Source organism: Vipera berus, assembly GCF_964194415.1.
Source record: "Vipera berus genome assembly, chromosome: 3".
In the NCBI taxonomy this organism is placed as follows: domain Eukaryota; kingdom Metazoa; phylum Chordata; class Lepidosauria; order Squamata; family Viperidae; genus Vipera; species Vipera berus.
In genome coordinates, this window is record NC_138204.1 from 27637920 (window position 1) to 27655865 (window position 17946).

The 17946-nt window shown below is 37.0% G+C and overlaps 1 protein-coding gene across 2 annotated transcripts in view; it reads right to left on the bottom strand.

Moving 5' to 3' along the window:
• DHX35 (DEAH-box helicase 35) overlaps positions 1–11646 on the bottom strand; it is a 44071-nt gene extending 32425 nt beyond the window's left edge. The window contains exons 1-4 of one of the 2 annotated variants that reach the window (XM_081322864.1): positions 11574–11646; positions 4168–4301; positions 3546–3638; positions 1336–1413 (exon numbers count right to left, since the gene is read on the bottom strand). In XM_081322864.1, coding sequence (XP_081178990.1) covers positions 1336–1413; positions 3546–3638; positions 4168–4301; positions 11574–11613 — 345 coding nt within the window. In that variant the 5' untranslated portion in view covers positions 11614–11646. The remainder of the gene's footprint in view (positions 1–1335; positions 1414–3545; positions 3639–4167; positions 4302–11573) is intronic. The other variant, XM_081322865.1, reaches the window with a different exon arrangement.
• Between the last annotated feature and the right edge of the window lie 6300 nt (positions 11647–17946).

Below are 17946 nucleotides of genomic sequence, written 5' to 3' on the forward strand. Positions count from 1 at the left end.
CCTGAGTGTTGTGATTTGGTGTCCACTACACAGCCCACTCCTCAGGACACCAAATCACAACACTCAGGATATTACAACACAACAAAAAACCCCACCCTTTCAGAACACACCCCACCCAACCAGAAGACAGCCACGCCTCCAACCAATCAGAAGACAACCACGCATCCACCCAATCAGAAGACAGCCACGCCTCCAACCAATCAGAAGACAACCACGCATCCACCCAATCAGAAGACAGCCACGCCTCAGAGCACAGCCCCACCGGCAGTTGGAAGGAAAGGAACAGCCAGACCACGCATTGCTCCTGGAAGCAGCAGGAGGAACACTCCGGCCTGATGATGACGGATGGGATTTCGTCGAAACGTCGCCACAACTTTCTGAAGATGAAAGGAACGCGGGAAGAAACCCGAGACTCTAGATCTACATATATATATATATATATATATATATATATATATATATGGATCTTTGGTCATTCGGGTTTTTCCCCGCGTACAATTGAAGGTGTAGGAGCAACGTTTCGATGGAATCCCATCCGTCATCCTCAGGCTGGTGGCTTCAGCTGAAGCCACCAGCCTGAGGATGACGGATGGGATTCCATCGAAACGTTGCTCCTACACCTTCAATTCTACGCGGGAAAAAACCCGAATGACCAAAGATCCACATACAAACACCCGCGAAAACCTCAGAAAACATATATATATATATATATATATATATATATATATATATATATATATATATATATATATATATATATATATATATATATATATATATATATATATATATATATATATATATATATATATATATATATATATATATATATATATATATATATATATATATATATATAAAACACATAAAAACAATTGTGGTTTCCCAGATTTGGAATGGAAAATTAGTGTCTGCCGTAAGTGAAATTTTGTATGAAATATTATTTGCATAGCTGCAACATAATCAACTGTACTTTCCTCCACATGTGAAGGCATGATTTTTTTTTCCAGGAAAAGGAAATTATCAAAACCTATATTCAATTGTGAAAAGCATTCAGAGTGTGCTGCAAATATGCACAGGTCATAACTGCAAATTACTGACCTCACATCAAATACAAAAATAAAAGAAAATATACATTCTAAGATGCTATTGCAAAAATTTTCAATGATAACCTATGGAAAGTATTTATCTGTATCTTCATAGTAACCCATAGATATTGACAAATATCTCAACTGTTTAATTTATTTTCAAAGACAGACTTTATAAATTTAATTAAACTATGTAACATTCTACAAAAATAAGATATATACAGAATTTGGAATCCAGGGCACTCACTGAAATACAAGCAACTCTCCGAGGTTGTGTTACTCCCACTATCCGGCCTTCAGCAGTCCAGCCAGCTTCTGTTAGATACTGTCACAGGAAAAAAATATTTATTAGAACTGATGTATAAATTCTATATTAATCTTGGTTTCTAATTATTTTCATTCCTCATTTTACATTTATATTTTCCTCCAAATACAATGTCTCACTGGAAAAATAATTGTCGATCTAATTCAATGTACAAGTAGGCCTTGAGTTGCAATTGGGATTGGGATTGCCACAGCTAAACAATGCAGTCATAACAATGTTGTGATGATCCCATTACTTAGTGATGACAATCCTGGCAATCACATGGTGCTGTGGCACTACAACCATAAGTGCAAGCCAGTTGCCAAGTGCTTGAATCAAACTCGAGAACTATTTATAAGTAACCCTTGATCAGTGCTGTCACAACCTTGAACAGTCAATGAATGAGTGGTTGGTAAGTGAGGACTATCTGTATAATAAAGTAGCAAAATGAAGACAATAAACCACTCCTGTTCTTTTTGAAAAATCAAGTGAACTAATTTAAACTATTAAACTATTATGCTATTATATTAAATTACAATTCTTAAAAGAATCTAGAAAATATTTAACAGACATCAGTAAAATGTGTAATCCATTTTCTCACTTTATCAATTAACTTAGTTGGACAGTTACCAGCTATCAAACTAATATATTTGAAAGGGGTTGGATCTATATCTTGGTTTCTGTAAATGGAAAGTGCGTCATTATCAGCAAGAACTTTTAATCTAAAGGAAGGTTTTTGAGGCTAAATCAAGGAAAATATTTTCATAGTCTTCCTCTTCAGCTCCTTGAAAATCTGTCCTGGAAAGTTGAAGGGTTTTCTGGAGTTTTATGGAAGACGTTACTGGTGATTATACAGGGAAAAAGGAACTGGTAGCAAATCATTTATTTTCTCATTTTCCAGAAAGTCTTGAATAGAGCTCATCTCAGAGAGTGCCTTATTGGCAAAAACAAATTCTAGACCTAAATTAGTTATTGTGAGATATAATAGTAAAGAATTAGTGCTAATGTGAAAATTGTAAAATATTTTTAATTAGATCAATAATTATCCAGAAAAAGTATGAAATAATTAACCATGGAGTTAATGCAATTATTTTCAAATATTAATTTGAAAGTGGAGAATATTTGAGTATGCTTCTCTGCTACAAATAGCTGACTTCAACTCCAATAAAAAAGGTAGATCCAAGTTCAATCATTCTGAGATTCACTAGATCTAGTGAATCCAACTGGACCATTTGGACGAATTAGATGTGATTATTTAGAACTAGGCCTATCAATTCAATGATTTCTGCTCGGCATTTGTGAATTAAAAACTAGCCAAAGTTACAAAGTCTATAGCATACAAGCAGAAAATTTTTTATAAGCGATACACGTTTATTTAACTTATCAAAGGCCATTACAGGTAGTCCTTGAATTACGACAGCCATTGGGGTCAGAATTTCCATCACTAAGCAATGTGATCATAAAGTACAATATCACATTGCTTAGTGACAGCAATCTGGGTTGCTAACCAAATCCAACCTGTTGCTAGACAAGGACACAATACGACCCACTCCTGGCTTGGTCTCTCCCAGCCTCAAGCCTTGGTGAGGCAAAGGACTGTCTCCTCTTCAACTCCCCACACTCATCTATCCTCCCATCTCTGCTTTTTTAACGACCTTGTACTCCACCATCTGTGCCAATCTTGCTGTCCTGTGTTCACTGGCCCTATCATCCCACCAGCCTTACCATCCTGTGCTAGCTGGCCCTATAATGGCAAAGGGAGCTTGTTGGTGCTTGCTGATATCCGCCATCTTATTCCAGCCACTGCAGATGAAGCACGCTGCATGTACCTTGTCCAAATTGTATGCCCCCTTCTTCTGAAGAGTGACAGGGCCAGCAAGTGCAGGGCGGAAAGGCCTACAGGAACAGCAAGGCCAATAAGCACAGAATGGCAGGGTCAGCAAGCACAGGGCAAAACAGACTAACCCAGCTAGCACAAAGTTGCAAGGCTGGCAGCAGCAGCAGGGCCAGCAAGGGTCAGCCAGTGGGCAGAGGCGAGCAGCGCTAGCAAACAAAAAGACAGAGATAGTGATACATCCATCCATGGAAAATGACTGAAAATCAGACCAAGTATTCCATTAATAAACAAATAAATAAAGATTATTAATACTCACTTGGGGAATCTGAGTACTTTTCCCACATCCTGTTTCTCCAACAATCACTAATGTCTGATAATTTTCTACCAGATAAAGGATATGATTTCTAAGCTGGAAGAGAAATAGATGTTCAGACATGAATTAAAGCACCTCATAAAAGAAATTTTAATAAAGGGTAAGGATGGAATCCACTCTTTGATGACAGTATGGAAAGATTTATGTACAGTGCTTTATTGCATACATTCTTAAACAAATCATAAAACAAATTTATTTGTATTATATATAATTTATTTTAAAAGGTTACACTAACAATAAAATATATAAAATATCACACAATGACACAAGGAGGAGCATAATCTTTAACAATCAAGCTACAAGCTAGCACAAAATTTTTATACCCATGCAATTCAACTCGTGTTTACATCAACAGTGAATAGTGGCAGGCTTGTATTGCTGTCACAATGTTCCCATACATTGAGATAGGAAAAATTATTCTGTCTCAGCGTTATGAGACCTACATGTGTTAAAAACACATTTATTTTCTATTTTGCAAAATCAGTATAAAATATGAAATGGTAGAGCATTCCTACATGGCAATGCATGCAATTCTGCAGTTCAAAGTAATAAAAGTAATTCATACCTTAAAAACAGGCAGCTTTTGCCTCTGTTGCTCAATAGAAAGGGAAATATAGGGATTATAGATAACCGAAACACTTGAACTTTCAGCAGCATTCTGTCTTTCCTCGGAGAGGCTGACACCAGGTCCTTCTGTTCCTACACACACAAGCAAATTATTATTAATTTGATGTGACTTTTACAAAAATACAAAAAAGCTAAGGAGATATTTTTGCTTGTAATTTTACTTGCAATTTGACATACATATTTAAGAGGAAATTAATCCTCACAAATTCAGAGCTTTTCAGTTTAGTATTTTAAAATATTTTTTTTAAAAAAGTACCAATTTGCTGGCCCACCAGTCACGTCCATATCTGCTAAGGACAGACTATTCCTCAGGAATGTATCTTCCATTAGTCTCCAAGCTGAGTTTTCTAATGCACTATGTATAGGGCAGTTTTATAAATAATGGTTCAGAAATTAATACAAGAATTACCATTACAGGTAGTAGACTGAAACATAAGCATTTGTGTAATATCAAATACCATGATTATAAGGAATTAAAATGCTGGATTTTAAAAACCTAAACAGTTTAAGCTGCTGGCAAAGTCCTGGTTGTGCTTTTGGATGGCCTCTGGTGTGGGCAGGATGGGCATAGTGTCTCCATCCTTGCTCTGCATGACCACTTGCTGACTCAGAGAGTTGGAGGTAGATGGCATATTGTTGCACCAGTTCACCTACTTCATTCAGGGTCATTTCAAGTTGAAGGTGATAGGGAAGGAGAAATCTCACCATTGGCCTGGTGCTTTCTCTTCTGCTTTCCAAAATCTACATGAGGCCACTGACTGAGCTCATCCATTGCATGGAGTGAGGTATCATCACTGACGATACCCAATGATATATTTCCTTCCCTGGTAAAATGTCTCATCCCAGTTCCTCAAGGTTGTGAGAGTCTGGATAGGGAACAACGTCTTCAGCTGAACCCTGACAAGACAGAATGGTTTTTCATTCTGGAGGCCCATTGATTCCAGGATCATGTCATCTTTCATGCTGGATGATGTTGCACTACCAGAAGCTTCAGTTGGTACAGAATGCACAGGCAATTACATATGCTTCTAAGGCAGCACAGGTTACACTTCTGCTTCGTAGGCTGTATTGGTTGCTAATTTCCCTCTAGGTCCAATGTAAGGTGCTGGTACTGGTTTTAACCTTTAAAGCCACTCATGGCAAGGGACTGGGTTATCTGAGGAGCTGTCTCTGCCTAATAACTTGCCCTATCATAGAGAAAACATGCTATGGGTACCATCAGCTAGGGATTTATGTCTGATGGGTCCCAAGAGTTGGGCACAAAACATCGTGGGCTGTCCCCTGACACCACTGGATGACATCGCCAGGGCTCGCTGCCTTGGAAAAGTGAGGAAAATTCTCAGGGACGACTCACACCCTGGTCGGTACCTCTTTACTCTCCTACCATCGGGTAGGAGATACAGAAGTATAGCCAGCCATACCAACAGGGTGAAGAACAGCTGCTATCCATGGGTTGTCAGGCTCCTGAATGGGAAATAACTCTATGTATGATTGACTTGCGAGGCCAGTGTGTTCTGCAATTAGCTCACATGGTGTAACAAGATGGTGGGTTTGTTGTCACTGTGAGTTGGGGGGGCACGAAGGGAGGCTCAGCCAATCTCACTGTACACATGTTGTACTTTTATAATAAAGGTTCATTTGTTCCTCTGGTGTGGCATCTGCCTTAAGGAACATTCTTTCCCCTGAAATTAGAATGGCCCTTTTGAATTTTGTTAAGGCCCTCAACACCTGGTTATGCTTTCAGGTCTGGGGCTCCTAAGGGAATGGAGATCTGTCCTGATGGTTCCATTGTTGTTTTATTTTTATGCTATTTATTACTATTACCAGATTTATATTAGCAGTTTTATTGTTGTGCAGTGCTCCTCCTTTGGAGAGACAGGAAGCTATATAAACTTGATTGATTGAGACAGCTGGACAGATTTCCTCCTGTTTTACCTAGCCCTTCATAGCTCAAGCAACCAACTAGATTGGTAGCTAGAACTTTTCAAGTAATTCCACACAAACCCACAAACATGCTTATATATACAAGTAGTCCTCACTTAACAATAATTAGGACTGGAATCTCAATTGTTGAGCAAAGCGGTCATTAAGCAAGATGCCCACATGACTGTTTCACTTAACAACCTCATTCAATGGCACTCCTGGTTGTAGTGATTCACAATTAACAAGCAGTGAAAAAGCTTCTTGCTAAAACATTTCAGCTCTGCACAGATCTGAAATCCTCCTGGCAGCTGCTTTGGAAGGTGCTCCTGATTGTCTCTGCATGCTTTGAGTAAAGTGGTTGTGCGTGTATATCGCAATGTACTGTTTTCTTAATGTAAGGCATCTCTTGAAGACTGTGCATAATGTTACTGTTACTTTACACTCTTGTAATTGTATTCTTTAATTGCAGTATTTTAGAGGCATATACATAATAAACAAATGATTTTAATTGTGATTTCTGAGTAATATGAATACAGTCTATCTACTGTACATTAATTGTACGTAATATAGATCTATTGGCAGTAATTATATGAATATTTAAAATAAATTTCTACTATATATCTTATTTCTGTATGAAATGGACATGGGCTATGCAACCTGTCTCACTGAACTCCAAGTATTTAAATTCAAACACTTGTAACAAACAACTGGCCTAAGTACAACCACAGCAACTGACAATTGCACATGCTAAATCATAGAACAGATACAAATAGGTTAAAAAATTGAATACAGGTAATCCTTGTCTTATAATCACAATTGAGCCCAAAATTTCTCTTAAGTGAGTTTTGCCCCATTTTACGACTTTTTTTGACACAGTTATGTGAATCACTGCAGTTAAGTCAGTAGCAATAGCACTTTGACTTATATTCCGCTCTATAGTGCTTTACAGCCCTAAGCAGTTTACAGAATCAGCATAGTGCCCCCAACAATCTGGGTCCTCATTTTACCAAACTTGGAAGAATGGAAGGCTGAGTCAACCTTGAGCAGTGAGAATCGAACTGCTGGCAGTCAGCAGAATTAGCCTACAATACTGCATTCTAACCACTGCATCACAGTGGCCAGTAACATGGTTGTTAAGTGAATGTGGCTTCCCTATTGACTTTCCTTGTCAGAAAACCGCAGGTGATTAATCATATAACCCCAGAATACTACAACCATAATAAATATAAACCAGTTGCCAAGTCTCTGAATTTTGTCACATGATCATGGGGATGCTGCAAAATGGTCATAAATCTGTTTTTTCAGTGCCGTTATAACTTTGAATGGTCACTAAATGAATTGTTGTAAGTCAAGGACCACCTTTATATGTAAGCTGCAGTTTCCCAAAAGTAGGCTCTTCAGTTTACAGAAGGGGGAAAAATCATTCCAACTTGATTACATAATTAATTGCTGTTCTTATGATCCATCAAATCAACCATGACTCTTGCTGACTCAGAAACAAGTCCATGTACTTTTCTTGGCAACATTTTTGGAAGTGGTTTGCCTTTGCCTTCTTCCTACAGCTGAAAGTAACTAGTCCAAACTCATCTAGCTGGTTTTGGTGCCTAAGGCAGGCCTAGAACTCCTGGTCTCCCAGTTGCTAGTCTGGTGGTTGTACCTCAAATTGGCTCATGTACCATAAACAGCATATTACAATTTTAAGATACTATCAGCAATATCAAGCAGCATGCTTATACACATCTTCACAGGTTGCAATTCAAAAAGCTGCTATAAATTCAGGTTTGCCAAAAATTTATCATTAGCTACAATTTATACCACATAAATGCTTTCTTAATTATGAAACGTGAATGCATTGCTATCAATTCAGTATAATAGCTTGCCCAGAAACCATACAATTGAAGTCTGAACACATCTCATAGTAACAGTTTTGGAAAAAAATTCTTTAACATGTTGTGGGGAAATCCAGAGAAATATTTTGGGAAATATTAAAAAGGCAGAATATATTTCTCCAAAGGAATAATGGAGATGATCTTTAAAGGGAGAAGATCTCCCTCCCCCAAACCAGAAAATTCAACAGAAACCAGCTTTTAGAAATGCAGATGTAATAACCCATTCAGGGAGGTTGGGGCCAGGAAGCTAGAAGCCATGAGATTAGGAAGACAAAGACCTACATACCCCACCCAAACTCTAAAAGACATGACCTTTTGGGACATAATAGGATTAACCCACCAATACCAAATGGGCACACTCAGACTCAGGTCAAAGTACATGACACAGGAAACAGGAAATAACCTCAAGAGCCCCAGAAGGTATAAAAACCCACGACTCCCAGCAACATGTGGTCAGCTTTCCCAGAGCCATGCTTCTGTCTGACTATGCCTTTTAATAAACTACAACCTTCTTTCTAAAGCAGTCTCCATTTTGTTTATTCCCAGCTTGGACTAGACCAGGGGTCAGCAACCTAAAACAGTGAAAGAGCCACTCGGAACCGGTTCCCTCACAAAAGGAAAAACTGGGAGCCGCAAAAAATGTGTGCGCATGTGCGTACATGCGCGCATGCGCAGAACACGGTTTGACTGAAGAGTGGAGCCAAGGCGAGATATGCACCTATGCTGCATATTTGAATTGATTGGTTGATCTTTTTTAGTCCCACATTTTTTTGGGGGGACTGCGCATGGCAGAGAACTGGGAGCCGCAGGAGACGGCTGAAAGAGCCGCATGCGGCTCCGGAGCCGCGGGTTGCAGACCTCTGTACTAGACCCTGATGAAGATTTTTTTTTTTCTTTCTATAACTTGTATACCTCTTCATAGTACTTTACACCCCTCTCTAAGTAGTTTACAGAGTCAGTATATTGCCAAAAATCTGGGTCCTCATTTTACTGACTGCTGAAGGATGGAAGGCTGATCCTGATGAAGATTTTTCATTCAACAATATCATGGCTGTTTTCAAAATTATGCAGCACAGGAAAGAACTTAATTTATGCATTCATTGCACTATGCAAAAAAAAGTTGGTTTTGCTCTTTATGTTATTTAAACCCAGTTACTATATTTATTCAACAAGCACATGATTAAACAAGAGATGTTTCACCCTGGGAGAATTTCTAAGTTATCCTTTGTGTGATTGACTTGGCTCTGAAGAATGTTACAAATAAACTATCATGGACATTAAGGATATTGGGTTTATGTTCTTAAGTAGATAAAAGAACTGGGATGAATCTAACTTTAAAAACATTGAGAAGACAGCTGTGGTAGTCATGTGTTTTCTCTTTAATAATCTTTTTATTTGTAGTTCAAAAATTTGTAGCCTATTTCTAAATTTTAATTTTTTGTATATAATACTTACATATAAAGAACTGCATATAATTTATCATATTCATACTAAATAGCACTGCCCATCAAAACTGACTACTAATTGTAGATAAGTCATTTGATATAAAATATCTTAATAACTATATTAAATTAAATAGAACTTTCTTGCAAGTAAATAATCATAGAATTATTCAAAAACCTATTTAGCTTCAAAGATCATATTACAAATTGGCAGCCATCAAGGTTTTTTTCCTCTACTCTACTCTTCAATAACTTAAGAAAAGGATGCAGGGATAAAGTGGGTTAATGAAAATGTGATGAAAAATTAGGTTGTATGTAGAACAATGTAGGCTTATACAGAATTATCAAATTGCTATAGGTTTTTCCTAGAAGAAAATATATCAAACTTTGCAATCTATTCAAAACCATTGTTAAAAAAAGGCTGCATATACTGTTAAAATCTTGATATAGAAGGACCACAATGAATTACAAGGCTGTGTCTATGTTCTTTCTAGAAATCAGTTCAAGGGCGAATTATTTTTTTCACTGAAATATAAAATATTCATTAATAATCTCAGAAAGAAGTGGCTATATTAATAAATCAGTGAAAAGTACTGATAGAATAAAATCTATGACATGCTCATGCGCTACAATCTTCCTTAGAACCCAAAAGTGTAAATGACTACAGCATTGAAGACATTGGCATTAATAGTTGAACACAATGGCATTAATAGTTCAACATAAATATATACATAATATTAAAAGCTATTATGTGAATTTTTGTTGTATTAATGTGAAGGCAAAGTTCTCTAAATTCCACATACTCTTTTGTAACTGCAAACAAAATACCAGAAACAATCTGTATACTTACACAAATAATTATATAAGGGAAACTACAGCTGCAAGCACAGCCTCAACTGTTAAGGAGGTTAACTCCATGTCTAAAAGTGAGCAGTAATTTAATTTAAATATTAATAGCTCTATAAAATTAAATTTCAGCATTGGAAAACTGTTTTCTAATTATCCTTCACGCCAGAAAAATCACCTCATGCAAACAGATAAAAAGCTACTATGTAAACTGCTTAGCACTGCAGAAGATCCTGTTATCACAGTACTTGACTACCATTGCATTTACATATAATGAGCTAGCAAGAACAGCATCTAGTTTCACCACTGAGAATTTTTACCTTACTACTTTTTAGTGGAGTGGAAGTTTTTCCTCAATTCCACAATGCCCCTTTAAAATTTAAAATTATACCCTTTCAGTTCAGATGACAGTTATCTTAAAATCATTTCAAGTTATTACTGCTTTGTACACAACAAAAGCAGATTTATTTTGCCATTGTGCTAGTTAGCATTCATTGCCTATTAAAATAGGTGAATTTCTTTTTTAAAAAATTCACGGAAGAGACTAGTGCACCTCTCACAATTTATTTTAAATGTAAATATCTGTGTGACTTGTCTCTAAGGAGGTTCACTGGAGCAAGAAAAGAAGGGAATATTTACGGGTATGTTAATTTTGAAAATTCTACAACTAGAATTAGACTGGTCATATATTCAGCGATAAACCCCATGACCTAAAAAGAGTCTTCAATTAAAGAACTTGAAAGTGGCATCTTATGGGATATTTTTGTATATCACGCAGCTTAATCTCAATCCAATGCATTTATTTAACACCACCTGAACGAGGTAAATAGGTCCACTCCATAGCACTAAATGGCATTGGGGAGGGGGGAGAGAGAGCAGGACGACCGCCAATGAAGAAGCACAATTTTCTTAATTCAGAATTCACAAGCTTTTAAGTCAAAAGAACAGCATGTTCAAAGGTTAAATATTAGGATTTGAGCAGGTGCAGAATAACTTTTCTTCCACCCTTGTTCGTGACCGGCCACTTTTTTATTTTTTACTTATTTAATGATTCACAAGAGTCGCGCGTCCGTCCTCCAAAACAGAGTATCGCTACATGCCCAATCTCCTATCCCGCCGGTGTCCTTTCACAAACTGAAATACATTTCCACCAAAACTAGAGAAAAGCAGCCTTCACCTTTCCACTTCTTATTCCCTCCCATGACATTTATATTCCCGTCCCTTACAAAAAATTCAAGGCTTACCCGGTTTCCAAAACTTCAACGGACCCACGGGCGCCGCCATCTTGGGGTGAAAGGTCAACGAAGGAAAGGAACGAACCCTCTCGCCGTTGCAAGGATCATGTGATCGTGACGAGTTTGGTGATTGGCTGATGGTTACCATGGTTTCTTTCCCCCTCCTGCATTTGCCAAGCAGCTGTCTCTCCTCCAATCTACTGTCCAAGGGCAGAGCTTTAGCTGGGCAGGGGGTTGTTTTTCGCTCCGTAGTATTGCGTCCCAGGAGGCCAACCTTTGGGATATTTTAGATGAGGGTAAAGGCTTCGGCAGAAACGCAGAAGTGGTTTGCCATGACCTCCTTTGAGAACAGCGTTTTTCAACCTTGGCAACTTTTTAAGATGTGTGGATTTCAACTCCCACAATTCCACATGATCTTATTTCGGAATTATATCTGAAACTAATTCTCTTGTCAACATCACAGGTCCAGTATAACCATACCTTTTCAAAAATAGCTGGATTCCAAAGTTTTGGAATATAATGTGACATTATTAACATTTTAAAAACATTCCCATAGATCTTCTTACATTAAAATATTACAGTCCATTGGGTAAAAGAGTAGACGTAGCTAGTAACAGCATTCCCCATGGCAAAATTTTGTTTCAGATTCCATTTATATTCTGTATCTAGATGTATTATACTGCCTTGCTCAATTTGGCATATTCCAGATGAGCTGGGCCAGAGGTGCTTGCTGGGAATTCTAAGAATTTCAGTCTCGCTACATCCACTACAACATCTTACTGAGGGCATTCTGTACTGAATGTATATACCCATCATTCTTTGATGATAAGTAATACTTCATGAACAGGGACACGGTGGCTCAGTGGGCTAGGACGCTGAGCTTGTCGATCAGGTCGGCAGTTTGGCGGGTCAAATCCCGAGTGCTGTGTAAGTGAGCGCCTGTTACTCGTCCCAGCTTCTGCCAACCTAGCAGTTCGAAAGCACGTAAAAATGCAAGTAGAAAAATAGGGACCACTACACTGGGAAGGTAACAGCGTTCCATGCGCCTTTGGCGTCTAGTCATGCCGGCCACATGGCCACGGAGACGTCCTCGGACAAGCACTGGCTCTTCGGCTTTGAAACAGAGATGAGCACCGGCCCCTAGAGTTGGAAACGTCTAGCACGCATGTGTGGGGGAACCTTTATCTTTTTAATCCTTCATGAATTATGTTAGTAGCATAGAGATGATTATTTCAAGTGGTTGGTTCCTGCTGAAGACAGAGGATTGATTTATTTATTTGTTTGTTGGATTTCTGTCCCACTTTCTATTCAGGTATTCAAGGCACCACATGTAGCAAATTCTATTTTCCCCACAAGAACCCTGTGAGGTAGGCTGGATTGAGACAGAAAATGACTACCTCAAACTCACCCAGTAAATTTCTGATTGAAAATATTCTTCTGTGTTTGAATTTTGAGAAACACAGTCATTTATAACCCCTCAGTAACTGAAATTAGAGGAAACAATATCCATTAGGAAAACCTCTTGCCTTAATAAGTCTGCGGTCACTCTTTTACCATCAACTCATATGAATTTTTCATGAGCTTTTCCAACTAAACTGGTTCCTGATACCCACTTTCTATTCAGGTATTCAAGGCACCATATGTAGCAAATTCTATTTTCCCCACAATAACCCTGTGAGGTAGGCTGGATTGAGACAGAAAGTGACTACCTCAAACTCGCCCAGTAAATTTCTGTGATTGAAAATATTCCTCTGTGTTTAAATTTTGAGAAACACAGTCATTTATGACCCCTCAGTAACTGAAATTAGAGGAAACAATATCCATTAGGAAAACCTCTTGCCTTAATAAGCCTGTGGTCACTCTTTTACCATCAACTCACATGAATTTTTCATGAGCTTTTCCAACTAAACTGGTTCCTGATGTGTAGAAAAAATTTCACATGCTAAGAAAATAATCCAAAGTGATGGAGGAGGAAAGAATAATTATTAAAACATATCTCATATTAACTAAGATCATATTTGTAGATTAAAATAAGTATCTTTATCTTTAATCACTCCTATGGTATTTTATCCTTATTTTGTGTTTATCTTTTGTAAACCATTTGACAGTTTCAGATAAACAGCATATTAAATATAGCACATAAACATAAATATGTAATATAGGTGGAGACAATAAAAAGGCTTAATTAGTGCCTAAGGGATATGCATCCTCTTCTCTCTGTCCAGAGGTAGAGATCATACTCAGTTTTATACAAATGCAGTTTGATCAAGGGAAGCAACATATGTTGATTGAATGTTTTGATCTAATACAAACATATACAGTATTAGATAAAGGTAGTAAGCAAACTATTTAAAACAATGTATCATCATATTTGATTCTATAATAGTCCAGTGATTAAGCATCAGTGTGCTGTGCAAAGGGCAGACCACATGATGCTTCCAATAATTTTGAAGCTGTTGCTGGAGATGCCTTTGTTACTCAAGGTTGCCATTTATCCCTTAACTGAATCCCCTGAAGATGGCATCACTTTCACAGAAACCAGAATAGCCATAAATAAATAATCACACATGAAGTGGGAATTCATACAAATAGCAACTTTATAGGAGTCAGTTTGCTAGAAGACCATCGGTGATCTTGCATCTTTCCTTGGAAATGTAGAAATTTACAAACTTGTCTATATGTACAGTAACATCTGATTTTTGATTATCATCATCAAGTGATGATAGATGTTGCTTCCTCTCTCAGAACCTGAAGTAGAGCTCTTTCAGAAAAAGAAACAGATCTTAGTCAACTTCAGCATACACACCCATAAATATCAATTCTAATCCAACTAGAATATGGGATTCCTGATTTAACTGGTCTGAAAAATTAACTTTTTTCAAACATTTCTAAGTTAAATTACCTCTGAATATTTAAAATTGAAGTTACAGCCTTGTCATATTCCAGAAGAGAGCATTCTTTAAAAAGCATATAGTCAAAACAAAAATTCTAATAAATGAGTACAAGGCAGAAGTATAAAGAAAAACATAAGAGGAAAAAGAAACGTGAAAGCACATAAAATAGTCGAATAAGAACTGAATCTGTTCACTGAATATGAAAATATGTCAGTGATGAGGAAGCAAAACAAAGCAGGTTGATAAATATGAGTGGAACAAAGTATCCAGGAAGAAAAAATAACAGTGAATACATGACCTTGTGGCAGTACTCTACTGTGTAGTGTTCGGTGGATCCATGCTGTTATTGCAGATAGCTGACTTTTTCCTGTTTCCAGATCAATTCTGATTTTCAAAAAATAAATACAACTTCATCGAAGGAGAGATATACTCTGATGTTCCATTTCATAAATGCTTCTAGATCACTATGGTATATATGTCAGTGGCTGGGAAGAAATCTTTAATCTTTAGAGCAGTGATCTGAAACAAATTGCAGATTGTTTAATTATGCAGAATCATCTGAATCAGCCAGGTCATTGAGAGTTGAGAGTTGTAATTATGGTTCATCATATATGAACTAGATGTTTAAGGTGGATTAGGCATTTTTATCCCCTTAAGAAGCTAAGATGCTGTTCTTTAATGATGTTAAAGGTACTGTTAGAGGATATAAACTATTCCAAGTAAAGTTGCCTTTTACAATTGACTGGTGATGATTTTGTTAATATCAGTGGTATTCAAGTAGTGCTCCAGATGTTTTGGGATTGGATTCAAAGCATCTAATACTATTGATGCTATATTTGTTTTCTTTTACCATAATCATTCTCCTTTTTATTTGCAAGTCTTTACATGTTGTTATTTTCTCAAGTTCAGGGGAGGAGTTCTTTATTTTCTGTTCTGCTGTCTTCAGATGCTATACTGTCCGATTCTTGTCTTAAGTCTGAGGTGTGATGTGGCAAGTACTTGCTCATTTGAATTCTAAAATCTCAGAGCACTTTAGCTTCATTTTTTATTTTGTCTATTTTATGGCCTGACCAATTCTTGCTTACAGACAAATGGAATTTCTTGTAGATATTCCAATGTACCATTGTTGTTACTTTGTCATGGGATTATCTGTAGTAAATCTGTGCCTTCTTGCAGCAGCTAACTAGGTGGTCCACTATTTTTTTCAGCTCCTTTGCAGAGGCAGCACTCCAGTCTTCCCAATTCTGATTTTGTATGTTTATTAGGCTTGGTGTTAATACAGTCCAAATTAGCCCTTTTTCTCTTTCTTCCATTTTCTTGCTCTTAGTCATTGCCAGAACTTATCTGCTTTGCCTATTTTTAAAAATGTACTGCCATGAAATACTTTGACTTGTCATGTCTCTTTTCTGTTGTTCATTACGTCATTCTTTTAGGCTGGTTTGCTCTCTCTCCAGTACTCTGCAGGCTTCAATGCATCTTCTTCCGTTCTTCAAAAATTATTCCAATGCCCTTTTGCTTCAACTTTCTTGATGTTCTTGCAACATTCCACACCCATTTTCCTTGGTATGTTGTCTGTCGTCTCTGCATGAAGGGTATGATTCATTGTCATTATTTTTCTGGCCTTCCTATCCAGTTTTTAGTTCTGCTCAAGTTGTCCTTTATTTTAGCCATCTAACGACAGGAATTGTCTACCTGTTGTTGCTTTTACATCAGTTTAAGGCTGCAAATATTCTCCAAATGGATAATTTTATAAGAGAAAGATTTGTCTACAGCAAAATTCTGTTGGAAGCACTGGCAAGTTCCTAAAAATAAGAAATCTTGAGAAATTGTGAAGAAAGTCAAGTCCTTGATGGAATTTCTCACTTCTTTAGGCTGATCCTGAATTTCACATGCAGCATATCATCAAAAATTCAGAAAAATGGAGCACAAGACTGAGGACAAATAATGAACCATTTACTTTTTTGTTTGTTCATAATTTTTATTATACATTTTAAATACAGTAGTAAAAGCTGAAGTCTCCCAGAACTATCAGCCTGAGTACAAGCAAATATATTTCACTGCAGGACAGAAGATTAAGTGAACAGCAACTCTCACTTATCTCTATGGCCTAACCTAAAAAAAAAAAAAGAGGATCTGTCATCCAGCAGTTAGAATCAGGATCCCTATTGGCTACTAAAGACTATAAATAACAAAACACCCCTGTCCTGGAATTACAGCTGGAGCCCATTAGAAACCCAGAAGGGTTTGGGTGATGAAGGCCAGGTTGGCCCTCTCATCCATGATCAGGTCATGGATGACGGGAGCTTTATTAAAGCCAGTATTTTGAAGCAGTAGCAGTGAGTCACAGAATCTCCAAAAACAGGTCTTGGGGCTGAACGAAGCAAGCCAGAATGCAGTATCTTGGTCATTGTCTTGTCACTTGCATTTCCACTTGATTTTCAAGTTTATCCAGCTTTATTTTGTGTATCCAGCAAAAAAAAAAATCCTTATTAGGGTCATTTTGCCAATTATAATTTTATTTTAATTACCTTTACTATATTGTAATCCACATTTTATTATCCAATATTTCTGGTTCCAGTATTTCTGCATCAGAATTAATATCTTTTGGACAGTTATCCATACAAGTAGACATCATTACTGACATTTCTGATATTATGGCTACTGATGTTTGCCCCATTCTTCAAAAATCTCAATTTTTAATGTTTTGTGTCATTTTGTAAAGCCTTAGAAATGTAAATAAGCAATTTTTAAATATGATTAGAAAGTAAGGTTTGTGAATTCAGTATTCTTTGAAAGCCTCTGCCACGGTTGTATGATGGCTGATCCCTTTGTCTCCTGGCTCTCAGACTTGTCTACTTGCTAGTTCTTTGGTCATAGCCATCTGTTGGAACCATCTTTATTCCACCATGGCTCCACTGGAAATCAGACCCAACTGCTTACAGTATTTTAATAATTGTCGCATTACAGCTTTACAAGTAGAATTCCTAAAATAGTATATTTGATATTAGTATGAGTTCCTGATATTCACAATTAACTTGTTATGTCAAGCCATCCATTATGGTTTGCACAATAACAGCAAAACTGAACATAAAATTTTGTAACTCAATAAATTAATGAACAAAGGGGCTACCAAAAGTTTTCAGAATAAAATTGTGAACCTCATCAGATACAATCACACGAGACTAGATTTGGATTCTCAAATGTCTTAACAAACTTTTTGAAACAAGTTTATTAAAAAAAATTCAAAATGCACATTCAACCTATTTTGCTAAAATCCATGGTTGCAAATAAATGTTTTTTATTCAGTTTATCAACACAATACGCGTAACTAGAATAAGATTACCAAGAGACATGTGGAAAATTTGCCATACTTTTATTAAAGGCAAGGTCATATTTAGCAGACAAACTATTATGAGGCTTGAGAGTTGGCTTAGCTTGATTGAATTGTACTCTTGGATAAATTGTTTTTGAAATTTTAGAGAAATTGA